The sequence below is a fragment of the Aspergillus ochraceoroseus genome (assembly GCF_002846915.1).
Source record: "Aspergillus ochraceoroseus IBT 24754 chromosome Unknown P175scaffold_9, whole genome shotgun sequence".
NCBI lineage: Eukaryota > Fungi > Ascomycota > Eurotiomycetes > Eurotiales > Aspergillaceae > Aspergillus > Aspergillus ochraceoroseus.
Window position 1 is genome coordinate 111,887 of NW_024468484.1, and position 27,080 is coordinate 138,966.

At 45.6% G+C, this 27,080-nt stretch overlaps 16 protein-coding genes across 16 annotated transcripts; 8 read left to right on the forward strand and 8 right to left on the reverse strand.

The window, feature by feature from the left end:
- Positions 1 to 25: 25 nt before the first annotated feature.
- Positions 26 to 1,381, forward strand: P175DRAFT_0560380 (uncharacterized protein). The gene is made up of 5 exons (XM_040900977.1): positions 26 to 344; positions 421 to 482; positions 580 to 910; positions 990 to 1,102; positions 1,262 to 1,381. The coding sequence occupies exons 1-4, from the start codon at positions 260 to 262 to the stop codon at positions 1,082 to 1,084; spliced, it is 573 nt and encodes a 190-aa protein (XP_040749068.1). The 5' UTR covers positions 26 to 259; the 3' UTR covers positions 1,085 to 1,102; positions 1,262 to 1,381.
- On the reverse strand, positions 1,217 to 4,110 carry P175DRAFT_0560381 (putative JmjC domain protein). The gene is made up of 2 exons (XM_040900978.1): positions 3,542 to 4,110; positions 1,217 to 3,464 (listed from the first exon to the last, which is right to left on the reverse strand). The coding sequence occupies exons 1-2, from the start codon at positions 3,807 to 3,809 to the stop codon at positions 1,438 to 1,440; spliced, it is 2,295 nt and encodes a 764-aa protein (XP_040749069.1). The 5' UTR covers positions 3,810 to 4,110; the 3' UTR covers positions 1,217 to 1,437.
- Positions 4,111 to 4,412: 302 nt separating this feature from the next.
- Positions 4,413 to 6,002, forward strand: P175DRAFT_0372749 (putative para-hydroxybenzoate-polyprenyltransferase Coq2). Its single transcript, XM_040892953.1, has one exon. It carries the CDS (start codon positions 4,704 to 4,706, stop codon positions 5,976 to 5,978), a length of 1,275 nt encoding a protein of 424 aa, XP_040749070.1. The 5' UTR covers positions 4,413 to 4,703; the 3' UTR covers positions 5,979 to 6,002.
- A 24-nt stretch (positions 6,003 to 6,026) lies between these two features.
- P175DRAFT_0535422 (putative flavoprotein) lies at positions 6,027 to 6,731 on the reverse strand (the record flags this gene model as incomplete). The annotated part of the gene is made up of 1 exon (XM_040900221.1): positions 6,027 to 6,731. One exon carries the CDS (start codon positions 6,729 to 6,731, stop codon positions 6,027 to 6,029), a length of 705 nt encoding a protein of 234 aa, XP_040749071.1.
- A 148-nt stretch (positions 6,732 to 6,879) lies between these two features.
- Positions 6,880 to 7,726, forward strand: P175DRAFT_0526231 (monothiol glutaredoxin GRX5; the record flags this gene model as incomplete). Its single annotated transcript, XM_040899454.1, has 5 exons — positions 6,880 to 6,911; positions 6,975 to 6,996; positions 7,059 to 7,091; positions 7,247 to 7,502; positions 7,575 to 7,726. 5 exons carry the CDS (start codon positions 6,880 to 6,882, stop codon positions 7,724 to 7,726), a joined length of 495 nt encoding a protein of 164 aa, XP_040749072.1.
- Positions 7,727 to 7,843: 117 nt separating this feature from the next.
- On the reverse strand, positions 7,844 to 9,566 carry P175DRAFT_0526232 (ethanolamine-phosphate cytidylyltransferase). The gene is made up of 4 exons (XM_040899455.1): positions 9,337 to 9,566; positions 9,166 to 9,283; positions 8,331 to 9,105; positions 7,844 to 8,267 (listed from the first exon to the last, which is right to left on the reverse strand). The coding sequence occupies exons 1-4, from the start codon at positions 9,458 to 9,460 to the stop codon at positions 7,950 to 7,952; spliced, it is 1,335 nt and encodes a 444-aa protein (XP_040749073.1). The 5' UTR covers positions 9,461 to 9,566; the 3' UTR covers positions 7,844 to 7,949.
- A 538-nt stretch (positions 9,567 to 10,104) lies between these two features.
- On the forward strand, positions 10,105 to 11,442 carry P175DRAFT_0560386 (uncharacterized protein). Its single transcript, XM_040900979.1, has 2 exons — positions 10,105 to 10,537; positions 10,600 to 11,442. The coding sequence occupies exons 1-2, from the start codon at positions 10,332 to 10,334 to the stop codon at positions 11,354 to 11,356; spliced, it is 963 nt and encodes a 320-aa protein (XP_040749074.1). The 5' UTR covers positions 10,105 to 10,331; the 3' UTR covers positions 11,357 to 11,442.
- On the reverse strand, positions 11,434 to 12,753 carry P175DRAFT_0504425 (putative mitochondrial protein sorting (Msf1)). The gene is made up of 2 exons (XM_040897868.1): positions 12,240 to 12,753; positions 11,434 to 12,183 (listed from the first exon to the last, which is right to left on the reverse strand). The coding sequence occupies exons 1-2, from the start codon at positions 12,390 to 12,392 to the stop codon at positions 11,770 to 11,772; spliced, it is 567 nt and encodes a 188-aa protein (XP_040749075.1). The 5' UTR covers positions 12,393 to 12,753; the 3' UTR covers positions 11,434 to 11,769.
- A 449-nt stretch (positions 12,754 to 13,202) lies between these two features.
- P175DRAFT_0504426 (thioredoxin peroxidase DOT5) lies at positions 13,203 to 14,490 on the forward strand. Its single transcript, XM_040897869.1, has 2 exons — positions 13,203 to 13,761; positions 13,931 to 14,490. Exons 1-2 carry the CDS (start codon positions 13,524 to 13,526, stop codon positions 14,269 to 14,271), a joined length of 579 nt encoding a protein of 192 aa, XP_040749076.1. The 5' UTR covers positions 13,203 to 13,523; the 3' UTR covers positions 14,272 to 14,490.
- A 504-nt stretch (positions 14,491 to 14,994) lies between these two features.
- P175DRAFT_0504427 (putative NADH-ubiquinone oxidoreductase 21 kDa subunit) lies at positions 14,995 to 15,799 on the forward strand. Its single transcript, XM_040897870.1, has 3 exons — positions 14,995 to 15,070; positions 15,163 to 15,659; positions 15,724 to 15,799. The coding sequence occupies exons 1-3, from the start codon at positions 15,011 to 15,013 to the stop codon at positions 15,746 to 15,748; spliced, it is 582 nt and encodes a 193-aa protein (XP_040749077.1). The 5' UTR covers positions 14,995 to 15,010; the 3' UTR covers positions 15,749 to 15,799.
- A 448-nt stretch (positions 15,800 to 16,247) lies between these two features.
- Positions 16,248 to 17,340, reverse strand: P175DRAFT_0465689 (DUF1761 domain-containing protein). Its single transcript, XM_040894883.1, has 3 exons — positions 16,985 to 17,340; positions 16,618 to 16,922; positions 16,248 to 16,540 (listed from the first exon to the last, which is right to left on the reverse strand). Exons 1-3 carry the CDS (start codon positions 16,998 to 17,000, stop codon positions 16,406 to 16,408), a joined length of 456 nt encoding a protein of 151 aa, XP_040749078.1. The 5' UTR covers positions 17,001 to 17,340; the 3' UTR covers positions 16,248 to 16,405.
- Positions 17,341 to 17,943: 603 nt separating this feature from the next.
- On the forward strand, positions 17,944 to 18,814 carry P175DRAFT_0511914 (uncharacterized protein; the record flags this gene model as incomplete). Its single annotated transcript, XM_040898623.1, has 2 exons — positions 17,944 to 18,194; positions 18,334 to 18,814. 2 exons carry the CDS (start codon positions 17,944 to 17,946, stop codon positions 18,812 to 18,814), a joined length of 732 nt encoding a protein of 243 aa, XP_040749079.1.
- An 18-nt stretch (positions 18,815 to 18,832) lies between these two features.
- P175DRAFT_0526239 (rRNA-processing protein MPP10) lies at positions 18,833 to 21,189 on the reverse strand. Its single transcript, XM_040899456.1, has one exon. The coding sequence runs from the start codon at positions 21,088 to 21,090 to the stop codon at positions 18,952 to 18,954; it is 2,139 nt and encodes a 712-aa protein (XP_040749080.1). The 5' UTR covers positions 21,091 to 21,189; the 3' UTR covers positions 18,833 to 18,951.
- A 317-nt stretch (positions 21,190 to 21,506) lies between these two features.
- Positions 21,507 to 22,795, reverse strand: P175DRAFT_0504429 (NuoB/complex I 20 kDa subunit family protein). The gene is made up of 4 exons (XM_040897871.1): positions 22,678 to 22,795; positions 22,437 to 22,629; positions 22,016 to 22,371; positions 21,507 to 21,959 (listed from the first exon to the last, which is right to left on the reverse strand). Exons 1-4 carry the CDS (start codon positions 22,718 to 22,720, stop codon positions 21,865 to 21,867), a joined length of 687 nt encoding a protein of 228 aa, XP_040749081.1. The 5' UTR covers positions 22,721 to 22,795; the 3' UTR covers positions 21,507 to 21,864.
- A 765-nt stretch (positions 22,796 to 23,560) lies between these two features.
- On the forward strand, positions 23,561 to 24,813 carry P175DRAFT_0486219 (uncharacterized protein). The gene is made up of 3 exons (XM_040895615.1): positions 23,561 to 23,699; positions 23,749 to 24,045; positions 24,148 to 24,813. The coding sequence occupies exons 1-3, from the start codon at positions 23,655 to 23,657 to the stop codon at positions 24,334 to 24,336; spliced, it is 531 nt and encodes a 176-aa protein (XP_040749082.1). The 5' UTR covers positions 23,561 to 23,654; the 3' UTR covers positions 24,337 to 24,813.
- A 43-nt stretch (positions 24,814 to 24,856) lies between these two features.
- P175DRAFT_0445385 (ACP S-malonyltransferase) lies at positions 24,857 to 25,991 on the reverse strand (the record flags this gene model as incomplete). The annotated part of the gene is made up of 2 exons (XM_040894280.1): positions 24,857 to 25,908; positions 25,964 to 25,991. 2 exons carry the CDS (start codon positions 25,989 to 25,991, stop codon positions 24,857 to 24,859), a joined length of 1,080 nt encoding a protein of 359 aa, XP_040749083.1.
- Positions 25,992 to 27,080: the final 1,089 nt, after the last annotated feature.

A 27,080-nucleotide genomic window follows, 5' to 3' on the forward strand; every position in this document is an offset into this window, starting at 1 on the left:
AATACAGATTGTGACCGGGTCGAACAACGGAGAGGGAGATACTCGAGGTGGTGTGGTGTCGGAGTTTTTGAATTGAATCTCAAGCTGGCGGAGCGGATGGGAAAACTGACCAAACAAGACAAACTTCTAGGAACTACAACATTACATATCCATCCACGTCATTGTTCTGGTTTCTTTTCATATCTTACTGAAACTCGATACTCGGGGGGGGTTTTTGGAGGCTATTTTCTGAAGATTACACTACAAAAGTCTCGGCCAGATGGCCTCCGCAAGGCTCCGCAAAGCTTTCCGTTATCCAGATGATTCGGGCGACGATACTGTGCGCGAGGAACTAGATGAAGAGGGTTCGTTCACTATTACCCTATACCCTCTCTCCCCATTTTCAAGAATAACCCGTCTTTCTAACATTTAAAACATCAGAGCAAGAACGGGTCATAAGACACTTGCAAATTCAAAATGAGAAACGAAACTCCGAATACACTGTACCGCTTCTCTTTTCCCTCTTCTTCCCTTACTGCACCGAGAGCCATTGAAGATAAAAGGACGAACATTGCCTAACTTTGCATTCTAATATAAAAGATCATATTCGCCACGATCCCGCTTCTATCAAGTATCATATTCATCCCTTCATTGCTCTCTTCAGCATCCGTAGGAGTTTTTGTGCGGTTTCTGTTACTTCTCAGCATTGGGTCGTTACTGGCTACCGCCTACACGATGAAGTATATCCCGCCGCAGCGCCCAGATCCAAAAGGTAAACGACCTATGCGGAATCCCGATCTTATGACGCATGTCCGGACATACGCAGTTCCTGTTAATACTGCGGTCTGTGTGTTGCTGGCTCTGGTTTATCTCTTTTCATCAAACACTGGGCTGTCTAGCATTCAGCCTGTGGCGTACTTAGTTCCGCCCAGTATGTGTTTTCTCCCCTCCGGAATTTGAACGTTGACGGCTTTCCGAAATGGACACAGGCTTACGTGCTGGATATCTAGCTCTTTTGGCGACTATATTGGTTGTACGCCAGGTAATGGTGTCTGTTGATCTCAAAACTCTCGAGGATCTTCGATACGATTATAAGGGGGCTTAAAATCTGCAATATTTTCATGTCAGTCTAGGTAATCTTCTTTGTTGGCTTCGATTTCTTTACCTTCTTTACCTGGTTACTTAATCCGGACTGATAGGAGGGCAAAAAAAAAAAAAATAACTAACTATCCTCGCTTTGCAATTCCCAAGATTATGACGACTCTAACTCTGGAAGTTCTAGGGATTCATTTCATTGTCTTGTTAATACACACACCAGGGTGACGGTGTGTAATTATGACTTATAACTATTCCTAGTTAAAATTGATCAAAACGTTATCGTTGGCTCCCGCCTCGACTCAACAAGGCTTACAATGAATTATTCGTAGCCCGTAGATCCAATTCACTCTTTGGAAATTTTCATTGAACCCAGGAATCTGCATGAGTGAGGATCGAACTTTCCAATGCAGGATCTATTGGCATGTCCGAGTAGTCGCTGGAGTAAAATGCGGCTTGCGCAACCCTCTCTAACTCACTATAATCAGTAGACTCGCGTATCTCAGGGAAACACTCCAACTGGATGGAGTTATCAACCAAAGCTTGGTGGCACCTTTCCTCTGCCTCTTTTTGATGCTTTTCCAGGCGCCCTATATCGTCATTCGCAGCCTTCTTCAGCCACCCGAGATTTGAATGCCGCAAGTCAACTAGGCTCTCCACGCTACGGGGATCCGCAATCTTGCTTGTATCATGCCCGAGTAAAGTAGACGTTGGTTCGAGTGGGGTCATCTTGGGATTCTTACGGCACGCACCGCAGCTGCAGAACTTTCTACACTTGGGGCACTCCCAGTTCTTCGTCTCTAGAACTTCCTGCGGGTGCATATTCATGGCTCTGAACAGGCTGCCATAACAATACTTCAAAGGGCATTTAGAGCACGATGCAAGTTTCCAGGCAGGCTCAACGCACTTGCAGATATGGCAACGAGGTTCTTTTTCCTTTGGCTTGTCACTGCGGCCCGTTTTCCTTCGTTTTCGGGGCGCGGTAGTGTTTTCAGGGTCAGTAGGCTCCTCAGCAACTTTCGCAACGACCGGCTTGGTGATATCAACCCAGGGGCGCTTCTTCATTTGCTCCTGACATATCTGGGCAAGACTATTCCTTTCCAACTCAGCCCTTTCGATCTGGAAAGACCGGTATTTATCTCCAAGATGAGGGTTGGATTGTATTAATTGCTGCCTCCATATTTCATGTTTCCCCGTGAGCTCTGTCCATTTGAATTGTTCGACCCACTTTAACCTGGAGATACAAGCACAGCTTCGGCCCATGACATAACATTCCATGCAAATATCATAAGGCTCATCTTGTCCTGTGAGAGATTTCGGACACCACGGGCATGTTAAAAATCGGTTGAAGATGTTTCCTCGGCAATACGAACATGTGATAGTGCTGTCAAAAGGCACATATTCGACGTTCCTCTCTTTTTTATCAAGGGTAAAGGATTCAGAAAGTAGAATTTGGTTAAATAGAGCAAACAACAGTTCAAAATCACCCTGCAGCTGCTGAACCCTTGGATGACCGATAGTGACATCGTCAATTTCAGCCAACAGTGTTGAATAATGCTTCAGTGTATAAAACACTATGGCTTTATTCTTATACTGCTCGTCTCGACAGACCATCCTCGCGTGTGGCAATGCTTCATTTAGAGCCCTTTCAAGTGTTTCTACTGTTGTTCGGTTCCATGCAACCTTCATTGTTCGCGTCCCCCGGTTCCATACTTGGTGTGCCGCTAAAGGAGGTACAAGGATGAAATCGCCCGGGCGTTGCTCAACTAGATATGTTGTAAATGGTGCAGCTTTCCATGCGTTAATCTGCGCAAAGTGATCCTCAAGGTCAATGTCATGGCCCAGTATAGACATCCAATATTCTGACACGAGTTTACGATCCTTGCTGCTGGTCATGAACCAGATAGACGACCCTGGCTTGGTGGCCTTGCCATACTCGGTCGAACCATCTGACGCTTCCACCATTATATTATGACCAAGACTAGCACACATCTCTTGGTGTGCGGGTGTGTAGGTGCCCTCATGGCCAATATAGCACATCAAATTCTCTGCGCGCATGCTTTGTGGAAGGCAGCCCATTAGATCGCCTGCTTTTGCTATCCGCCGACCCGAAGCGCCGTATGCCTCACAAGATGAAGCACTCTGAGCTCCTGGGCCTTGGAAAGGCTCTGGAGTTTCGTTCAGGTAGAACAAGGAGGGAGGTATGATCTTCTTCAATTGGTCGTGCCAAATCTTTGGACAATCAATATCCTTGAGATATAGCCTCTGAAGATCAGTGTTTTTGTAATTGTGGCTATTCCATTGATTTGCAAGAAGCGGCATATTCTTAAGATAATGTCCAATAGTGAGGGGGACGTCTTTTTTCGCAGTCAGGTCTCGAGCACACTCTTCTGTGAGATATAAAAGAAAATAAATATTGGTTAGTTGAAGTGGTTAAACTATAGGGAGCGAGCAATGAATGCGGCACCTTTCTTTGAATAGTGACTTCTCAGCCAAATCTCGGAAAAAATGGAATTGTCGAGTTTTTTGTTAAACCCTTCAACAACAAGAGGCAACCCCCTGACAATAACGTGTAGTAAGACGAGCTTTTCAAAATCTTCCAGGCCATGTTCATCAATCGCATCGCAATGAATCCTCACAGCGTGTTCAAAGTTTGGTGTTGACTTGACCAAATCCTGAACATCTAGATCCGGTGATAAGGGTTCGAAGGCAGCGCGAGGCCTCTGCGCGGGCATCCTGTGTGAGGGTTTCCGACGGTGGTGAATGGTATTTGAAATTTGTTGTTTGGCGAAAGGTGGGTTAGTTAACTGAAAGGGACCTTTTCAACCTGGCAATACCAGCACCAAGTCGTTCAATATTATGGGTTAAATGAATCGCAAGTGCGAGTCACATTGCATGCGTAATGTTGTTATGCGAGGAACATTTTTATAGTGACAGGAAGCGGCCGAACCATCATCAAACAAAGAAATCTGTTCTGCAGCCTGGCCCATTCAGTACACTGTCCAAACGAACAGACTGCAGTTTTGAGTACGATAACTGGTTGATAATGAAGAGTAAACGCGCCGTATCTGCTGACATGATGATGCGGCCGAGGATCCTCACTGGACGGATTAACTATACTCCGAGATAGATAAACTAAGTATCCTTGGGCACGTGATCCCGGCATAGCAGTCCCCGATAGTCAGCCAATCAACACTCTTGGCGTCATGTGACTGTTGACAGGGGTCGACTAACCTAAATTAGTCAACGAATCAACACCCTATTTGGGCACGTGGGTCCAAATTATTCAAATGCTCGAAATCTCCTGTAGCTCGAATCCGAGCTCTTAGCCTTCCCTAGTCGTTCTTCAATTCCCATATAATTGAAAAATCCCCGGAAGATCCGGTCTTCCAGAGATTTTTTTTGTGAAACTTCCCACAACAAAGTACAAGCTTCTTGGTCCCAGCCGACCGTTTCCCTCGAGTTGAGCCTGGGGGACATCCGGTCCCCTAATATCTAGGCCCCTAGGGTCCTGCCGAGCCGAAAGTATCCTAAGCGGAACGGCATTGTCACTAAAAACTTCCGTAGTATCGGAAATAAAGGCTCTACAACTAAATCACAGATATTATTTTGCTTCTGAGCTCGCCAAAATGCGCTTTTCGACGACCTCCAAGGTGCTTCAACGCCTACAATCCCGCAATTGCCTCGGCCGGCCAGTGATATCGCACAATAGCTTCACATGGATAACGGCGGATAATAATCTAGTATATCGGTTAAGGCCGCTGAGTTCGGCTGGATATAAGACCATTTATTCGAGCCTTGTTAGAGAGCGCATACCCAATCACCAGGGGAGGCTTCCCGAAAAACGATGTTTCAACACTCCATCACTATCCCCTTCAACCAGCCATTCACAGCCTGAAGAAGCGCAAAGATCGGTGAATCATTACGTTCCTCCCAAGACAGGACTCATTGCCTATCTACCCCAGTCATGGATACCGTACGCTGAGTTAATACGCCTTGACAAACCTGCGGGCACATATTATCTTTTCTTCCCTTGTGCCTTCTCGACGCTTCTTGCGGCTACTATGACGCCTTCAGTTTCTCCTTTCCAACTCCTCGGAACTACTGGACTGTTCTTCGCAGGGGCTATGATAATGCGAGGGGCTGGATGTGCTATCAATGACCTCTGGGACCGGAATTTGGATCCGCACGTTGAGCGCACAAAATTTCGGCCCATCGCAAGGGGAGCAATATCTCCTAGAAAGGCAGTAGTTTTTACCGGTACTCAATTGCTAGCGGGACTCGGAATTCTGCTTCAGTTTCCGTACGAGTGTCTCTGGTATGGGATCCCTAGTTTACTACTAGTAACTACATATCCCCTTGCCAAGCGGGTCACCTACTATCCGCAAGCTGTCCTAGGACTTACATTTTCGTGGGGCGCAATAATGGGATTCCCAGCCTTGGGGGTGGATCTCCTAACCAATCCAGATGCCCTAAAGGCAGCTGCAGCCCTTTATTCCAGCTGTATTTCCTGGACTATCTTATATGATATGATATATGCACACATGGATATCAAAGACGACGTGGCCGCTGGAATCAAGTCAATTGCACTTCGTCACGAGCATAACACGAAGGCGGTCCTTTCCGGGTTGGCCGTCGTGCAAGTGGCACTGCTTGCTGCTGCAGGCGTTGCTTCGGGTGCTGGTCCAGTTTTCTTCGCTGGCAGTTGCGGTAGTGCCGCCCTCTCGTTGGGCCTCATGATCTGGAAGGTCCAGTTGAAGAGCGTTCAGAACTGCTGGTGGTGGTTCAAGAACGGCTGTTTAATTACCGGTGGAGGCATCTCCCTGGGACTGTTCTTCGAGTACCTTGCCCAAATCTCTGGTGTGTACGATAAGGATAAGCAGTCCAACCAAGCCACGAGGTGAAAGTCATCTCTCGGGCTAATATAATTGAACAGCTCAACTCTTAGCTGATCATGCTTGCAATCCCATGTAATGCTCCACCATCTCAACTATTTCCCTCCAGTCCATCATGGCTCCATTTCCGGTATCGCCACAAGCAAGCGGCTTCTCCATCGGGGGCAGATAATACACCCAACCGTCCTTATTTGAATCACTCCAACCCCATTCATTTCGTAAAATCTCTAGCTGCTTTCCTGTGGCTGGGTGGTTCCACATCGCGGTGTTCATAGCAGGGGCGATGAAGACTAAAGGCTTTTTATCCTTGAAACCGCAGTCTACCATCCCGGTTGTATCCCATGCTCTAATAACAGAAAGAAGGAGGTTGTCTGAGATCCCAATTGTCATCTTCGCCATCGTATTCGCAGAAAGAGGGGCGACAAGAAGCAAATGAGCCCATTTCCTCAACTCAATATGCAAAATAGAAGCCCCCCGGGTCCAGGTGTTTTTCCATTCATCTTCATCGCGGTATATGGCATCCACACCAGGAATTTCGCGCAGTTTTTCAAGTTGAGGTTGCTCCCGGCTTTGGCCCACGAGGAACTTTTCTGCTGACTGGGTTACAATAATGCGAATTGACACATTCGGGTGACGTCCAAGAGCCTCCGCAATGTTGGGGAGTTTTATTGTAGCGACCGATCCGCTCGCGGCCAAGATGATATGCACTTTGCCATCGTCCTGGTGCTCTTTGGCAGAAAAAGGAAGGTTTTCAGTGCTCATGATATTGCGAATCAGCGAGCAGCGCCAGATATCATTGTCTTTGACCCTTGGTGATAATTTCTCCTCTGTAAGAATATTGAATATTAGAAAGATGTATCCACATGGGTTTCAAACGCTCCATGAACCTTATAGATTAACTTAAAATAATATGAGCCAAAAAGATGCATATGGAGAGAACTGGTATGACATCGTTTTCGACTGGAATGAAGTAATATCCACGTGACTGGTTTTGTTCCTGCTTAGTGAGCAATCAATCACCACTGAGGTATGAGAGATAGTTACGGCTAAGTGACCATCTCCGAAGCTCCAAATTATTTCCACCTCCAGAATCACATTATGTTTTCAAGGACGCTTTCATCAGTAAGTTACATATATTGACTTCTCTATTGCCCTTTGGACACTAAATGCCACCTCCCCCTCTGAGAAATTCCTTTTTTTTTTCTTTTTCTTCTTCTTCTTTGCCCTCAGCCACCACTCAAATCAATCAATCAATCAATGCTAACTGATTCATCTAGACGCTTCGCCGGCCGTTGTGGCGCCAGGCCCAACTCCCCTCCTCCCTTCTTCATGCACGGCTACTTTCCTCCGAAACAAAGGCCGCCATCGATAAGGCGGTTGCGTCTGCCCCCGTTGTCCTTTTCATGAAGGGTACTCCCGAAACTCCGCAGTGCGGGTTCTCCCGCGCAAGCATTCAGATTCTCGGTTTGCAGGGTGTAGATCCCAAGAAGTTTGTTGCGTTCAATGTGTTGGAGGACCCAGAGTTACGTCAGGGTATGTTGCAATTTCACTGGGTAGTCGGGTTTGCCTGTCGGCTAATTCTTTGCGTCTTTGCTCGGTTACTAGGAATCAAGGAGTACTCGGATTGGCCTACGATTCCCCAGCTATATCTTGAGAAGGAATTTGTTGGTGGATGTGATATTCTGATGTCGATGCATCAGAATGGAGAGCTTGCGAAGATGTTGGAGGAGAAGGGTGTCTTGGTGCCAGCTGAGTAATAGAGGGGATTTAACTAGTTTATTTATAGGGACACCTCCAGTTCTCTTTTTTTTTTTTTTTTTTGTACTATAAATGTATGCATATCCCAGGTATAGAGCATCATGTCTCCATTATTTACTAGCGATATTTCGTAGATTATGTATGCGGTTCTATGTATGAGTAATTTTGTCGACTAGGAATATGTACAACTGAGGTTTGTCCAGGAATTTCTCCGATGTATGCTTATTTGGATGCTTCTTCCTTCAACTTGACTTGATCTTCGATAACAGCCTTTTGCAGTTTTGCGCGCTGTCTTTCCTCGTAAGCCTCTCTGCTCTTGAGAATTCTTTCGACAATCTCGCCCGCATTGACATGTTGGAAAGAGTGGCCGCTTGTCTCCTTGAATATGCCCATCTTCTTGGGGGCGGTATAAGGATCATAGGTGAGTGGGATAAACTTTGTGGGGCCGTGGTAAACGACATCTGGAACGCCTAGGGGCAATGCTTTCAAGTATGACTGACTGGGAGAGAATGGAGCAGAGAACACAACAGCATGAATATACTAATAAGAAGTTAGCCATGAACAGAACGTATCCGCAGCCAGCGTAGCAATAGGACGGCCTACCCGGCACTGGAGAACACAAAGCCCCCGTTCAAAGATATTCATGATGGGATAGTTGAGTCCTTTCCAGTGGTTAATCACATCGTCATCATGAATTCCAGCGACAACGTAGGCTGGACCATAATCTTCTCCGTGCTCCTTAAGTCTTTTCTCTCTCTGTTCTTGGTTATACCAACCACGCTTTCGGCCTTCGGATTCTTCAATTCCTAATACTTGTTTGAGAAATTCGATATGTCCAGAAGAGAAGAGATCAAACCCTCCATCAACGTAGACAATACGCTGGCCTGGCTTGGGAGATTTCCCATTCACAAGGTTAGCGAAAGCCCCAGGTTCATCAGCTGTATTTTCGAGTTTAGCCGCATTTGAGCCATCCCATATCCAGACCCTGGGACCAGGTTGTAGTCCACTTTCATCTGTAGCATAATCTTTGATAATCTTTTGGAGGTAGGAAGCGTACTGCGCGCGTTCTTCCGGGCTTCCAGAACCTGCCTCCCCAGAAAGGGTGTCTTTCACGCTTTTCACAAAATGGCCTTTGGTACATAGAAGCATACGGCCGACGAGATCCGTGGTAGAGATGCCGGGGGTTCTTTTCACAACTTTAAAGCGCCCCGCGGCTTTGACAAATCGATAGCAGTCATCTCCATTACTATCGGAGGTAATATCATCACCATGAACGACGAACTTGCAGCCGTAATGCGATACCCATGGTAGGAATGTCACGTACGGGGCAGACGGGACACATTTCGTTACCCAGCGGCATGCTTCTACAGCGGCGACTCTATTTTAAGAAGGGTTTAGGTCAGTATACAATGCAAAAGCAGTGGGAAGCCAGACCAACCGCTCTTCCAAAGTCATGACTGTCGGGCCCTTGTTCTCAAGAATAGCCTCGTCTGAATGTACACCGACAACAAGCTCGTCACCTAGTCTACGGGCTTGAAGCATAGCACCCGCATGACCTACGATTATATTAGGGACACTTCTTGAAAGGCATCCAGGGCCAGTTTCCTACCATGGTGGCTAAAGTCGAAGCATCCATCGACCCAGATACGCGATTCTGAGATGGGGACATCATCTTGGGGGTCCACGGGCCATTCCCCGGGCAGGGGAACTATTTCCTCAGGTGCAGTGCCCATCCTATGGTGTGCTGCACGAGAAGTATGTAGATTTATATGGCGCTATCGGCAATTGCAGGTTCAAAGTCGGTCTTTTTATATTGTCGGGTCGGGTCGTGCGTGTAATGAGAAAGTAGGGAGTTAACACCATCAAGAGGGGCGCGAGAACTTAAAAAAGGGGGGGAAGGTTGCTTGTTCTGACCGCCTTATCACATTTGGCCAGCTTCCAGCAGACTTGATGCATGTAAAAGCATTCTGACTCTATTTATGTTGTTTTATGGAGAGTAGCATTCAAATATATATACTACATTTAATACTAATTTCCATTATATGTCCTGTAATATAGATATATATATATATATATATATTTTCAATTCTTCAACAACTTCAAGTTTGCGCGGTGCGCATTGACGTCATTAGAACACAGCCAGGAAAACACCAGGCGACTTTCTAAGAGAATTTGAAGCTTGTCCGGAATATCCACCTGTTATTTCCTTCCTACCTTTACATATTGTCACTACCTAACAAGTAAATTAATTCAAAGCATGCAATATTCGGACTGAAGGGAAGATTGGATTTCATTTCTTGTTAGAGCTTAGTGCGGGGAACCTTAAATTGTTGGTGGTCATGATTGTAAAGACCGGAGCAACTTCTCGGTCAGGGGCCGCTTGTGGAGACCGATCTTATCAATATCGAACTCTCTCAATGCCATCCACGAGGGGAATTTTTGCTTTGTGAAATGCGTACTGGACCCTCTGTTCAATCTTATCATTATCTTCCTACGTTTAGACCGTGTCCTGGTCCCTTGACCTCCTCCTGATCGTCCCTCCAGCGTCTAGGAGCAGAGCTCCTCCTGCGTTTCCTACCCCTCCGCCCTACAGAGCACATCAACATGTATTCGTCCACATTCGCCCCCGGCTTGACTCGTAGGGACACGAATAAATCTTCGATAGGCGTGGATGCTGTATCTAGCGCTGTTCCTCCGCCATTAGCGAGTGCTGGCAGCTCATTGGGTCCGCAAAGCGCCGCAGCAATTTATCAACATATTCATGAGATGGCCACCAAACGAATATCTACTTTCGATTACCTGCGAAAAGCGTGAGTTGGCACAGATTTCTCGCCCCACATGCATATGCTATGATATGCTAACAAGCTCCCAGTCATGAAGGTCGCATCTATTGGTTTAATACCGTACATTTCTCCCGCGCTGACATCAGCCGAATTCCTTACTTTGACTCTAGAAAGCTTTCACGACGGGCAATCAACTATCTTCTTCTCGGGCTATCCCTTCCACCGATTCTCGATGTCAGTGCAACCCCGGCAGAGTATCTAAGGGCACTGAACGCGCTCTTGATGGAGTTCGAGGCCTTTCAACAAGTACATCCCCCGGAGGGAACTTCGTCCTCCACGCTTGCCAGAGCACGTATTCCGCAAATGTTTAAACGGGCTACGCATAGTGGAACAAAGGCTAGGAGGGCGAGCTCTGCCACGGAGATCGGGCTGCCTATGCAGTCTAGTGATCCCTCGGATCTGAAGCTGATGGCGGGCAGCGTGGCTTCGTCAGCCAGTGCCGCTGCCAGTATTTCATTCCCTCATACCGAGGCCTCGGAGCTTCTCCCTGGAGAGGAGTACTCATATCTCCTAACACCATCATTACCGTTTGAGCCGGACTATTTCGAGACATTCGTGACGCTGTGCGACATCTTGATAGACTGTTATACTCGACTCGTTGCTCTGATATCAACTCCCTCGGTTTGTACGGTTGCTTTAGGCGAGCTATTTACCAAGGCCGACGCCAAACTCCGAAAGATTATTGTGGCCGGTATTGTGCGCGAGTTTGAGGACGCAAGTCGCAATAATGCCAAAAATGAAGTGGCTGGAGTTAGCCGCGTTGTATTGGGTGGCTTGCTTGGGTAATGTCTAGAGACTATTTGAACGACTTGGAACATATATGATGCAATGAGCTCCAATTACTACATCTTTACTAGAAAAGGTGAAAACCGATACCATTATTCTATACTGTAACATAGTGCTGTAAATGTCTAATGTATCATTGCCTCGTGTCTTGTCCGGAGCAGAGGAAAGTCGCTGGTCTTAAACATGACAAAGGATATCTGGAACTTTTATAAAACATGCCTCATAAATCGGGGTGGCGTAATAAAACAGTAGTGGGGATGGTAAGGGCCGAGTAAAAATGCGAAGATCAACCCAAAAAAAACAACGCCAAATCAATCACACGCTCGTAAACAATTCAAATCGACGCCGGTTTATGCAAGGCAAACGCTTGGTGTACAATGATGCGGATAGATAGGCCAACCATGCTGAACAAATCAGGCGGTGTTGGTTTCGCGCTCACGTTGTTCGCTGAAAACTCGTCGGCTCATCTCAAGAACGGCTTCAAATCCTTCCCTACCCCGTTTGGCGTTCTGGCTAAATCTCTCAACGCTTGCCTCTTCGACCTTGTTCTTGATCTTCTGCCATCCGCCACAGAGAGCAGTGATTTTGGCCTCCTGGTTGAACTCCGTGGTAGAAGAAGGAGTTGAGGCCGATGGCCGGTATACCACGGTTTCGCGAACACTCAGGACATTGGACCATGTGAGATTCGTAGAGCACATGGTAACTTTCTTCGAGTTCGGGTCGACGTAAGAGATTTCGTAAACGTGGGACGTAGCACTACCTCCAAACAATGAAATGACCCATTGTGGAACAGACTGGTCGCATGTGATGAGACGTTCTGTGCGTAGCTAGAATTCCTCAAAGTTAGTTACAGTCAACTCAAGATTCTATACATAGCACATACGATTCCAGTCTCGGGGTCAACCGTCCGTGACAGAGTATCCACCGCTACAACGTGTGTTGATTTATCGTTCCATGGGGAGTACTTCCGCCAGTTTGCGGTTGAAACCTCCTCCCACGAGTAATCAAAAGTGCAAGTCGATGAAAAGACCTTCATCTCCGGAAACGATCACGCCGGAGAGCCCGGGTTGGTGAATTCGTTCGAATAATCCAAGCAGCTATTCTTTGTGGTTGTATTTAACAAGAAAAGAAAAGAAAAAAAAGACTGTTGATATAGCCCACGAGAGCAACCCTCGGGATCAGGACAGGAGTGATCGCGAGAAGACCGTTCAAAAACTGTTGTGATAAGAAATTCAACCGTGAGAATGGGTCTTGTAAGAGGTGGTGAATGACACAAAGAGTGTCAGATGCAAAAATTACTGCAAGGAGTAGAAATCAAAAGTGCCTTCCTTGACGGATAATCTGCAAAAGCGGAGATGATTCAAGTGGCAATGGAATATGAGAGAAATTTTAGTGCCTGGTTTCTCCATTTCCGTGGCAAGCAGAGAGCGCGAGCCGGGGAAATCCCAGTTTCCACCGAGAGCCGTCGGGATTTTCCGGCAGAAAAAAAAAAATGGCTTTACTTGTGACTCGTAACGTGGAGTAGTACTAGTAATGCGACCACCCAGTCAAAATACAGAGACCTATATATCTCTGTCACTTGTTAACTAAATCTTGATCATTATTAATGCCCGACATGAAGAAAATAATAGGGGGAGACTGTGTGGATAAAAGAGAAAGGAGAAGCAAAAGATTCATATTTGTGTAGTGTAAAAGTACTCAAAAATCCTTCATCTTCTTTTGTGCTCCCAAGTCGCAAATTATGGAAACCGGTCTGTAACGGTAATTTTGTATTGATTTCCTCGCGTGCTTAATAAAGTCCGTCGAGAACTTAGAAAGCTACGGTACTGCAATAACTTACAGCTCAGTTGCAGCGCTTAGTCCTCACAAACACCATTAACTAACTAGTTAACTAACATTATTGTTGTTATTGTTGTCCAATACCTAATTTCATTATCCACTATGCCTTTTCAAGTACTTATCTGACAGTATTAATCCCTCACAAAAGCAGGGGCTACGATGCTGCTGACAAGGTTGTGTCAGGACCCTTTTAGGGGAAACACTTACCCCATTCCCGTCCTTTAAGGGGATAGCGATACGCGCGCAAAACCCCCCAGGAACTTTTCACGGAGGACTTGATACTGACAACACACATCAATTCAGTCAAATTCCAACTATTATCGCAAACATGGTTGAACTGCGAAAACGCAAAGCGCCAGCTCCCCCTCCAGTACCCGTCAAGAAACCCAAGAAAACCAAGGCGCCTGCGGTGAAGGTGCCCAAGGTTGGCGATGTGGTGAGCCTCGAAGACTTTGGTGGTGAAATTGAGACGAACGATGGCAAAAAAACTTCTCTAAAGGCCCTGGTTGAGGACAGCAAATCCGGAGTTGTGCTGTTCACATATCCTAAGGCCTCTACCCCTGGCTGTAAGTGAATATTTTGAATATTTCCTTGGATTTCAATGACAACTTTGTTCGCACCCATAATTTTTGGTCAACTGGTCAATTTTGACTTTGTATTGGCCCTTCTATTTGCTTTTTTTTTTTGGCCGCCCGATGATGTTTGTATACACAGAAATGCTCACTTTTCTTTAAGGCACTAAGCAAGCCTGTCTCTTCCGTGATGGTTACGATACCCTGACCGCAACCGGTCTGTCAATCTATGGTCTATCTGGAGACTCTCCAAAAGCCAATACAACTTTCAAAACCAAGCAGAACCTACAGTACCCGCTGCTTTGCGACCCTGGATTCACTTTAATTGGTGCCATTGGTTTCAAAAAGTCGCCCCGGGGAACAGTCCGGGGTGTTTTGGTTGTAGACAAGCAAGGCAAAGTTCTTCTTCTGCAGCCCGGTGGCCCAGATGCAACTGTAGATGCTGTCCAGGCATTGGTTGCTTCAATCTCCAAGGAAACTAAGGATGAGAAGGCCGACGCATAGACAGAATGAGTCGCGGAGTTAGGTGAAAACGCGAGAGTACCTGGGAGCTTCCTGTTAGGACTATCCTTGTTTTTATGCTTTGAGGTGTACTGGATTCCACTTGAATATCTCGCTTTGATCGGACTATTTACATGTTGTAGCGCCAATATAACTGAAAAATTGAAATAGGACCCTGATATCCTTAATAAAGAGGATTAGCTGTAGGGGTTCTTTGCGCAGCCTCTATTTGGATACGCTTGCTGCCGATGATTGACGTAGTAAAGACCAAACATCTGACAGCTAGGTAAGCGCTTCAATTGTAACTATACCCCAGCTACTGTATACTAGTACTCAATTATTAAATCTAAAGTAAATCTGAGGTATAAAATCTCCGACTACTTTCAACCCTTAGTAGCTATGAATGGACCTATTTAAGTGATATCTACTCAAAATAATAATTACCTAGCAAGACAGGCGACATATGCGGATCTGGGCTCTATGAAATTATTATTATTATTACAACATTCGTGATTTGCGCGATCGGGTCATCGTTATTCCGGGCATCACTTCGGCTCCTCATCTTGAGTCCTGAATTCGGTGACCAGCGGAAGCCAAGCAGTAGTTATCTTCCTGTTTTCCTGCCAGAAAAGGGAGAAAGGTATGTTTTCTTCATATTGGATTCTGGTCGTCTGGTGCAATTGATCCTCTACTACTAGAGTTATTGTCCTAATACTGAATTTAAACAGAACCACAGCCCATCATGGCCCGCGATATCCTGAAAGCAGCCCAGTCCGCTTCGAACGTGGTGGCTCTTCACAAGGTAAAACCCGGTTGATTCTATTTCTATGCCTTATAATATGAAAATACTAAGCTGTTCGTTTTTGTTTTGTTTTTTTTTCTCCTTTCGTTTAGAAATACACTGTTCAGTCCACAGGAATCTGGGAACGTATCCGCCGCCTCCTCGCTGTTGATCCTAACCGTTCGACCGGTGTTCCTCTGAACTCACAATTCCGTCTACCCGCTCCAGGAGCTCTTCCTCCTCTTTCTTACGATGACCCCGTGACGGTGCCGGCCGCTGATATCGCCGACAACCCGTATTGGAAGCGCGATGGCCGAAGAAACTACCCTCGGGTAAGCACAGTGAACCAGGCGGATGCTGTTGGCCTCCTCACCGTGGGAAGCCAGGCCGCACCAAAGGACCACATTCTCCAGATCGGCCAGGCGGGCGAAAAGCAGCTGGTTTCCGTTAAGCAGGAAGGTGAGGAGCGGGGGCTTGCCGGCCTCTTCAAGAAGGACAAGAACGGCATCAAGGGTGTTCTAGGTGCTAATGGCCTGCCGCCCACGCCTCGCAACCTGAACTCCTCTGCCCCAAAATACCATATTACCAATGATCAAGGTTATCCCAGTGTGTAAGTTTTCCTTTTTTGGGGGGGTTCTCTGTTTTCTAGGGGTGCAAAGCTAACATTGTATCAGGTACCCTTGCCGCACCTTCGTTTAACTTAGCAAATTCCTATTATCTGGACCCAATGTATTCCATTTTTCTTTTCTCTCTCTCTCTCTCTTCCTCTATGTCTCTTCGCATGCTCTTGTTGATTCAAATTTTGCGGATGACGCAATCCTCTTTATTGTAAAGGTAGATATAGAACTCCCTGCGCATTCTTCAAGTGCTGTACACGACTCGTCATAAAATGATTGTAAAATTACGCGTGACACCTATGCGTCGAAAGCCATCTCTTGGTAGAACTATTTTAGAGCATGGTAAATCCCATGGCATCCTTGTTCCACCTTACACGGCTAGTGATACCATTGTACCCCGTAGGCCCTATGTAGAGTCATGGTGTATGTTGTCTTATACTAGACTAGACGCATATTTTTCTCTAAATAACAATTCAGGATTGCCTCAAGTACCAAAGAGGAACCACCATATCATTTCTTTTCTAGGGCTATTGTATATGTTTAGCCTTCGGTGGTGAAATACTGATATAGTTCGATCAAGTGCTAAAATGAGAATAATAGATTATATATTGCCTTTTCACTAAAACATGGGCCGGGAAATTCAGTTGCAGCCTTCCTTGAACAAGCTCAATCTGAAGCCCATAATTGTGTAGATAGATATAGTTATAGATGAAACAAGAACAAAGCACAGCCAGCCTATTTAATCAAATGGGTTTGTGCGTGTACCCCACCAGGTGAGGAACAAACTCAGGCCAACAGTTTCAAACACCCTAGCAACAGCACCGACTGCCACAGTGTCGAGAGGCCTCTTCTCCGTGAAAATTTGGCTAACAAACTATATTGACGCAAGTAGCGGAAGTTAGCATGTATATTATAATTAGTGTGTATCAAGATCCAGGATGAGAGACATACGCTTGGTGCAGAACTAGCCATGAAGATCAAGCTTCCCAAATAAGCTGCTCCCTTGTAACTCAAAGTTCCTGTTGCATTGATCAAAGCTGCAACGCCATATGTCTGAACAGCGCTTCCAACCAAAGAGCTACCCCAGGCCGCAGCTGCGCTGGCAGCCTCCTTGGATTTAATGAATTCTTCCTTCGAATTTGCTGCTTGGGCACGATGGTACGTGTCTCCGAAGACGGGAGCCAAAATACCCAAAGAAGCAGTGTGGGTGAAGATAGTACCCATAGCAATAGCTGAGGGCTTCACGGGGGGCAAATCTGGGAACGCTTATTAGTTTCGAACATCCCAGACGAGCATGAAGTAGTTAGAAAACACCTACAGTGAAGAGTCGTCATTTTCACGGTAGTCTTCGTTTCTCGTCAATTAGTCCAAATGTCTCAAAAAGTTCAGAATTCAATGGTTTCTCGAATTCGTAGTTTGAGATTCTGTGGCTTTTTAAATACAAATTATTCAGCCCAACGTGACATAATAATATGACTGTTCTTGCATAGCCCAAGACAAGAACTGGACCATAGACCTAGTTGCATCAGAGACTTCTTTCGGTACGGGTATGATGTGACGTCGTCATGATCACCAAGTCCCAGGAAAAGAGAAACCTGGGATTTGGTCAGATTTACCTTGCAGTGAACCAATCGTCTGGGGTTGACGAAGAGTTGAGGTGGGTGTCTGGGAAATCATGATGTGGAGAGGGAGGAGCATGACGTCAGGTAGCAGATGACGGCGATATCTATTTCCACTTGAGAAGGCCCCAGGCCACAATTCGTTTCGAAGGAAAATTATCACAGAGGATAAATTATATTGAGAAGGCTTTCGCTTTGGCCATCTCAGGTCCCCTGCAATCTATTATTTCTATATAGTTGACCCAAAGAAAAAAAAAAAAAAATACTAACAATCAATATATCTAGATGGGTAGTGGGCTTTCCTCTCCCAAAATATCACAGCAATTGGTTCCTATCTAAGCAATTTCTATGTTACCACTGGTACCTGGCGATCTTGAGATCCTGATCATCCTAGACACGATTATTCCAAGTTGATTTACCCTATCTTTTACAGCCTCTTTCTTTTATTTCTCTTTTAACCAATTAAATCGCCCGCTCCCCACCCCCATCTTATCTTAGACTGATTCCTGCAGATACCTGTATTCCATTTCAAAAGAAATCAAAATAAAATCACACAATTCTTCCTGGCCCTTCTTTTCGCACCCATTGAAAGACTCAACTTTCAAGTCCAAATACGCTATATCTCACCCTTAAGACGTCGCGCTCTTTCTGTGTCTTGATGGAAGAGTCAAGCCGCCCTAGTTCGGCCAATTCGAATGATTCCTTCAATATAAGCGAGTTTTTGGTTCCCGCTAGGGACCTCAAACTACCTGGTCAGAGCAGCGTCACATTCGATGGGCTTTTGAAGGAACCTCTTCTACTCAAGGAGGATTTGAAAGAAGGATGTGGTGGTCAGCTATGGCCAGCTGGTATGGTCCTGGCCAAATATATGCTCCGTCGACACCATTCTGATCTTTCTGATAAAACGATGTCAGTTTTTCTCCCGCTTCCCCCATTTTAACCCCTCCGCCTACCCCTCTTGCTTGTGCAGGAAGAGAAAAAAAAAAAAAAAAAAAAGGGAGAAACGAAAATACCCCAATGCGAACCTACTGACTCATGTGTCCATTAGTGTTGAACTTGGAGCTGGTGGTGGGCTCGTTGGATTGGCAGTTGCGCGTGGCTGTCATGTCGGCCCCTCTCCCCTATACATCACAGATCAAATCCCAATGGTTTCACTCATGGAAGCCAATATCAAGCTCAACAACCTCTCCTCTACCGTCAAAGCGGCAGTTCTGGATTGGGGGGATCCAATTCCAGCCGATATTCCGAGACATCCAGCAATTATCCTTGCGGCCGACTGCGTCTACTTTGAACCCGCCTTTCCCTTGTTGGTAACAACCTTGAAAGAGCTTCTGGGACCAGACTCTGTTTGCTATTTCTGCTTTAAAAAGCGTAGACGAGCAGACCTCCGGTTTATGAAACTAGCCAAGAAGGCATTCTCAATTACCGAAATCAGTGATGACCCTGATGCAGAAACTTACAAGCGAGAGAATATCTCCCTCTATTCAATACGAGCAAAACAAGATAATACCGGACTACGAAATGACTGAGGAAGGACCTAAGTGGTAACTAAAGATACGAGACGTTGGAATTTTCATGTGAATTGTAGCATAAAATACAGAAGATTTATACCTTGAGGAACAAAACGTTCTCTCAACACCAACAAGACGAATTCTGAGCATGAGCTCTATAGTTTCATCGCATGAGCGCCATTTCTATTGCTGGCCCCGACAATTTTACTACCATTGATATCGGTCACTTCGCCTTCCTTGCCGATCAACCTTACACCCCCCTTTTTGAGGTCTGACACGATTTGCTGTTTTTCACTCGCCTTTCGGGACTGCTGCTTGAAGGCTTCAGTGCCTGCTTTGCTTTGCTTTTTCTGTCGTCTCAGCTTGGTTTTCTCTTCCCGAGACATTTCATCCTTCGTGATCGGCACTCCATTCCTCATAACTAGCTCCCCTGCAGCTCGGGTGGCGTCCCCTGGTGCGTAAATCTCCTGTGGTGCTAAAGTTGCAGTTTCACGCACTGCGCCGCTAGTAGTAGGTTGCGCATCCTCCATTGTGATCGTCGCCACGTCCGTAACCACATTTATGCTTGCTTGTGGCGCTCTAGGCTTGTAGTGCCAATTCGAAAGTGTATCCAACTGAGAGCTTATCTCCTTCCATAGATTAGAAATCTCAGCATGTTCTTTCAGAAGCTTCTGGTTCTTGGGGTCAACATAATTTGGATCGTTAGCCTGAAGATGATCTGTTTCATATAACTCTGCAAGACTCTGTTGCGGTTTGCTGTCTTCGAGTTCAACTCGCGCTTTTTTGGTGTTTTGTTGATCGGGCAACCCAGGCCGACGCCGTATAACTTCATCAAACTCTTTGGAGATGATGCGGCGTTTGATAAGCTCTTCAATGCCCTCGGATATTTCCGTTGTGACTACCGGCACCGGTTTCCCTATCCTTTCAAAATCGAGATGCTCCTCTATAAGCGAATTAACCGGTCTTTCGATTGCCCTAGCCTCTCCAGAAAGCATCCACTCCTTCTTTGCCACATTGGCAGCTTCCAAACGTCGAATCTCATCCGCAATACGAGCACGCTGCTTCTCGTGAGTTGAGTGTTGACCGCGCCGATCGTCAGGCGTATCCATCGGGTTGTCACTATCTTCACCGGATGGCTCATCCTGGAATAAATCACGGTGAACATTTGCCATAGCACGATCAATATCATTATCGGAAATAGACATGTTTGGTTGAGTCTTCGGAAGAGGGCGTGACTTCTTGGATGAAGCTTTTCGGGGCGGTGGCGCAAAAAAATCGGCGTACATGATATCGCTTGTATTGACCCAGCTTGCCCCTCCCAGAGCGGCAGCATGGGTATCATCATTCTCCAAGTCAGATTCATCCTGGAAATCCATATTATCAAATGTAGGCCCTTCCTCTTCATCGCTATCATCCACGTCCTCGGCATCGGCGAGTTTACCCCCTATTGAGGCCGTTTGCTTCGAGGGGATCTTGATGGCCCCAGCACCTAAGGGGTCATTATGCCAATCTATTTCCTCCTCATCACTCTCATCACCTAGATCACCACGTGCATCCTGTTGTTCGAATAATTCGGTCTGCCTATTGAAGTCGTCGATGGAAAAGAAACCATCATTCAACCCAAAGCGATCTTCCGTGTATGTCTCTTGTTCGTTTCCGTTCCCATCTGATTTTTCAGAGATTGAACAATCATCCAAATTATGCTCTTCATCGTCATTCGAGCCCATGTCGTCCTGAGAGAAGTCTCCGGCTTCCGAGAAGCTTTCCGATCCGGGTTGTTCATCATCTACACTCGATTGGTCTGTGACATCCCCCGAGTCGTGAGCCAGCTCACTGTTTTCGGAGTCTTCATCTTGGATAAATGTGTGACTAGACTCCTTTGAGCCCTTTTGCGCCATCCCAGCGGGTTGTTGTACGGTCTCCACCCACAAAGAATAATCACGCTCTATCTCTTGGTTGGCTGAATCAAAGATTCTTAAAGCTTGCTCCCAAACTTGATCCGAAGTAAATCCATCCACATATAGCTGTTTAAGTCGAAGAACCGAAGTGGCATCTTGATCATCTTCAGTTCTCTTGCGCTTCCTTTGATTTCGCTGGCGAGTCGTCTGTGAATCACTCACTGAATAAGCAAGCGAATCCAGGAAAAGCTTAGCAGTATCTGCTATGTTTGTATGCAGCTCCTTTGTGGGACATAGAAAGTCCCAGGGAGCTGATAATGCCGAATTGAGAGGTAATGAAACCTGATCATTGCCGTCAGACTCAGGCTGACCTATCCGACGGTCGCTCTGCTTCATTGCTGGTAAATGCAATTTAACTCCGTATAAGATGAATTAAAAAGAAAAATGGGGAGGACCAGGTGCAGAGAATTCCGTTGGTCTCTCGGAAGAGTTTTCGTTCAAGTAGCTAGTGACGATGGCAAGAAAAAAATATTGATACCGCCTTTACAAAAAAAAAAAAAAAAAAAAAGTGAGACCAAAGGGACCCGACCGGGACTAACCTAACCATATTTAGACAGCGACTACTGGTACCTAGGTACCTAGTACTCAATTCAATTCAATATGCAGAGTACAGTATACAGCACTCTAAAAGCCAGAAATATTTCAGTCAATATGATATCTTGTCTGAACAATTATAATCAGGATGTTAGTACTAGTTTTATGGTTGTTATGACTATGTAATAATTAGTACTTATTTCCCGGATACTATTGATCTTACTAGAGCTATAGAGCTAAGCTAATGCCTACCCCCCAGTGAGACTCAAGCGCCGTCACTCCTGTAAATGAACTATTAGAGGATGAGTTGTTTTGTGATTCAACATACCGCTTGTTGTTTAAGGGGAGCTTGCAGAGCAATAAGCAGCTGGAGACCAACATCATGTGGACTAAATCTTAAAAATTACAACTATCAGATCAGGTGCACGTCGCGAACGCCAATGGAAAAGAAATTTGATGGGTTGATTTCATTTTGATGAAATTTATACAGAACTTGGCAATAAGAAATCTATTCTCACATCCCTCCTTCCGAACTACTTATCACAATCCTAAATAGGCAGAGCATTCACAACAAATTTAACGGCGATACCACATGCGGGTTATCCTTGTATGCCTCATCTTCTTTTGGAGCTGGAAGATTCCATACATCAGTGCCTCGGAGGTAGGGGGGCCTTTTGCTATTGTCAGTGAAAGAGTTTAATAATCGAATAGGAAGAGTTCAACATACAGCCCGGGACATAGACATCAACAGGTACAATTCTATCACATCCTCGAACAACAGAATAGCTGTAGTGGTAGTAGCCGCCACCATTTGCACAGCTTCCCATGCTAATAACCCAGCGTGGATCAGGCATCTGATCGTAAACTTGCCGAAGAGCCGGTGCCATCTTATTTGTCAATGTACCCGCAACAATCATGACATCGGACTGTCGTGGCGAAGCTCTGAAAATAATTCCGAGACGATCCTGATCGTATCTAGGTGTGGACAAGTGCATCATTTCGACAGCACAGCAAGCCAGGCCGAAAGTCATGGGCCACAGGGAACTCTGGCGAGCCCAATTGGCAACTTGATCGAGAGTAGTCCTTTCAAGATATCATTAGATCATGAATAAACAATCACAGGATACTCGTATACAAGGGGTACGCACAGGACATATTGCATTGCACCCTCCTTCTTCTCCTGGCTCGGTAAAGGCACCTCCTTCCGGACCTTGCCAGAGGCTGTGAGCGATTGACCGGAATTATCTTGCCGCTCAAGAGCCGTTGCCGACCTGATTGAAGATGTCGAGATCCATGCTGCTTGCTGAATTCGAGGGGTGTACAAGGCTTGCGATGGACGCACTATTAAAAGTGAGCAAATCATCAACAGTGGCAAGGTGAGAGATCTACCGCAAAGAGCGCGTGGGAAAGCGCGCTGGGCTGGAGCGAGCATAATTGACAATTCCTAACTATCCTGAATATGTCTTTCGAAGGGGAAAACAAAATTCTGGTGAGATCATAAAGTCCGACCTCCCATTGAACGTCACGGAATAGTAGACGTACAGAGAGGTTTGTAAAAGGTTCGACTGGGAACGTTCTGCACTAGTGGTCTTAAGGGGGTACTGAAGAAGTTCCAAACACCCAATTACACCAAGTCGTATCATAACATTGTAAACCCCATATATATCCCCGTATGTATTGTACGAAGAATGTAATAATTACGCCGCCCACCCTATAGGCTGTAATCCGGGCTCTCGGCGGATGTCGATGCTGGTCACTTTAATTTGAATATCGTTTATTGGTCAACGTAACAATCCTAATCCTGCCCCTGTTCAAACAGCTTGCTTAAGATCCCTAGACAGTCTATCTACCAAATATGCAAGTGTGTTTTGAGAGACTTTGGACTTCAAGGTACGTAATTGGAAACAATACGTAGAGATACACACACCCCTACCAGTACCTAGTGGTCCAGTAAACTGAGACAATTAGGGATAGGATGCTAGAAAATGAAATGCTTAGAGATGAACTGAACACATTCCCAAAGCACAATATGAAGTCCATCTAAAATATGTCTGCTTTCGAGAACCTTTTTTCTCGGGATGCGATTTAAAGGTTAGGAGTTTTCAACTTCTATTGGAGTTGACCTAAATTTCAACTATTCCCCTAAGAAAGCTCCACGGGACCCACCCGCGCTCCGGCACCCAAAACTAACAAACGATAATCGACGCCAGCAGACTACTCCTCAGTCCTTACCAGGCTTACCTTGTTGATGTGAAGCTAATTGCAACAAGCATGGTTGTTTACCACACTTGATAATAATTCCAGATGCCAGTTATTTGCCTGCAATACATAACCACGTCAAACCCCGAGGAACAGTACCTATAGGAATGGCGGGGCCCAAAATCGCCTGCATTGGCGTAATTGGGAAAGCCGTAGGCCAGCATCACCCTCAACTTGAGCGGAGCACTGACATTTCTGAAGGATAACCCTTTGCACATAACCCTTTTCCCTCCTCATTTAAGTTCAACCATCGAGTTTTCGTTTTTATTGAATTCATCCCTTGATATATTCGAGATACGCCAGAAACAAACATCAATTGATCAGGATCTCGGCCTGTTACATGCGGTTGATGAGCGGTTAGCATCCTACGGCTGGTTGACAACGACCGGAGTGAAGATACTTATCATAGTTGATTTGATTGGAGATGAAAATCCAACCATCATGAATGGGACTCAAGGAAATACAAGGTCCGTCCTGAAAGAGAGTGATCTAAAACCGGTATGTTACATATGGCTTCCTTTTTCGCCCGACGATCAAATTCGAACTTTTCCCTCTATGTCGTCTAAATAACCAGTAAAACTAACTTGTATCTCTCCCAAGGCTTTTCGAGCGTTGCAAACTGCCTACATTCAACTTTTGCAGAACCCGTTTTATTCACCAGATGACCAAAGCAACACCACCAAAGGGGGTTTTCGAGCAGCCAACTCGCCCCATATCACAGACAAAAAGTTCATCGCGGAAATTAATCGAATTGGCAGTTCATGGGTCCCAGGTATAACAAGTTTCTAAAATAATCTCCTAGATACTACATAGTTTTTTCGTATTACTCTCAACTTTACCGGCGGTGGACCTTTCTTTTGTGCAAAAATAGGCATAATAGGGAGTTAACATGCGACATGTGGCATCTCCTGCCTTGCTTTATCCCAGTCACCAACACAGTTTCCAAGAAACCTTGATCGAAGACGTGATTATACTCCCGTCAAAGGATTCAATTCCTTGACATCCTCGAGTCCCCTCTTAGCCACCCAAAGAAGAATTCCAATCAGTGGACTCTGATTAGTGTCATCTTTCTGCGAAGATCTCAAGTCGAGAGCAGCATAATCATGGTACCCCGCCATGAGAGGTCAAGATATCCTCTCCGGAGAGCCTGCGTACCCGTCTTTCACAAGGGCTGTTTTTTAAGGTCCATAAAGGGAATAAGGAATTCACGTTAAGTATCAGTTCATAATTCGCTAGAGCTATATTTACAAAGTTAAATCCTATGCGATATAAAGGAGGCCAACTAGGGACCAAAGGCCAGTATTATAAATCAGTCCTGTAGAACATCAACCTCCGTCTTTTCAAGGGCAGCAAGGGTGTCCTCAACTTCACGAGGATCACAGATGGCCCAGACACCACCTCCCTTAGCCACAACCCTTCCAACCTCTTTTCCAACCAGATTTCTCCCAACCTTTCCTGGTCCGATTCCAATCCACCTTTTCACACCCCGCTCCTGATCCAGGTACCGAATACTATCCCACCATCGCACAGTGTCCACGCATTGTTGCGACAGTAGCGATTTGAGTTTATGCTTGGAAGGAAATGGTAGACCGGACACATTCGATACACACGGCATATTGGCTGGGAAATTTATATGAATTTGCTCGAGAGCTTCCCTCATATACACAGCGGCAGGTGCCATTATGGGGCTGTGGAAGGGGCTTTCGCTTTTCAGCCACACTGCACGGGGGTCATGACCACCAAACTGGCGAAGTTGAACCAAAAGAGTCCTGATCCTCTCAATACTGCCACTGAGTACTATCTGGTTTTTAGAATTAATGTTTGCGACCATCACTTGCTGGATGGGCGGTAATCCGCAGCTTGCGGAGTCATCGTGTAGGTCTGACGGCGAAAGGCTCAGGAATTCGTAGATAGTAGCAAGCAAGCCATCCAAATGCTCCGGTTCGCACACCAATGCAACCATGCCGTAAGTCTCGCCAGACTTCTCGGACGCCTTTTGTGTGCACTCGGACATTATTTCAGCTCGGCGCCGAACTAATTTCAAGGCGTCGCTAAAACTAAGATACCCTCCTGCGACCAGCGCAGAAAATTCCCCCAAACTGTGTCCCAGAGTTACATCCACACGCGCCTTTGTATCGAAGCCGAACCGTCTTTCCAGTATTCGAAGAATCAATATAGAGGTTGCCATGATAGCGGGTTGGGAATTTTCAGTCTTGTTCAGCTCCGAATTCGGGCCTTCCGCAATAATTCTAGACAGTCGAAGCCCTAATATGGAGTCCATCTCATCTAAGAATTTCGTCGCAATGTCTGGGAATCTATGGACCCAAGCGCTGGCCATGCCAACCCGTTGTACTCCATGACCTAGGAAGGAGGTGAGCAATAATCGAGGATGTGATTAGAACAGAGAGGTTATTACCAGGAAAGAAAAGAGCTGTGCGCAACATTTTTGGGGGAGTAAAATCAGTAGTATACCCCCTATATGGAGTTTCCTTTGACCTTAACCAGTGACGCCCATGATACAAGATGGTCTTTGTACGTCGAGCTTTGGCCGGGTTTGCGATTATGGACAACATTTTCCTCAGAAGTCATAGATAGTAACGGCCCTTTGGGTCTTTGAGTATATGAACATAATCAGTACAAAAGGCGGGCATTGTGAATCAATACCCATGGATAAAACAGGCAGCATATCAATAGCCGGCAAGATCTTCGGGATCTGAAGATAAAGCTTCTAGTAGTCTTGTAGTTGTATTAAGACTTTCTCCCTGTCATGTGATTGGAGGATCGCGGAGTGTATCCCGGCTCCCCACCTCCTAATTACGTTAGATATAAATTATTCGTTCAATAATTCTGTCCCGAGGTTTATTTTCTCTGTAGATAGGCACCACTTCTTCTTTATGTATAGTATTGATAATTGATACCATTCTTCCATAATAATTGAAGTTCTACTGTGGGAGAGAAAACTTTAGGGTGTGATTTTGACCTGTGAGTATTTAATTGCATTTTTACCAGTAAAATCTACATATATAAATACGCGTGAAGACTGTAAATTTTACTCTTTATAACTGGAATAGAATCTGTATGGACCCATTGCAGTCACATGCTTATAAGGGGAATCAGAAATACACCAAGTATGATCAAGACTAAAATGGCTAACCAGCTGCTATGGCTGGTTACCCCTAATATAGACATAATGGCATAACAGCTGCCCTGCCGTGACAGATTTTTATAGATTACCCTGTTAGTTACCCTTAACCTTTTTACCAAACTTTCTAATATTTTTATAGATTGGTTAGCTTTAACTACCTAACTATTTGTTTACAGGTCTCTCTATCTTAGTAAATTAAATACTGCCTGTATTTTGGTCACATGTTTGCTAGTGAACTGCAAGCCGCCGAGCGAAGTGAGGTTTAAAGGCTTGGAGATAATCCATACAATCGCTTCTATATCTGACTGCCAATTATCCAGTTGTTGCTCTAAGCATAAATCCCGCCAGATACTGCATTCATTTACTGGTGATAATAATAATTATAAGC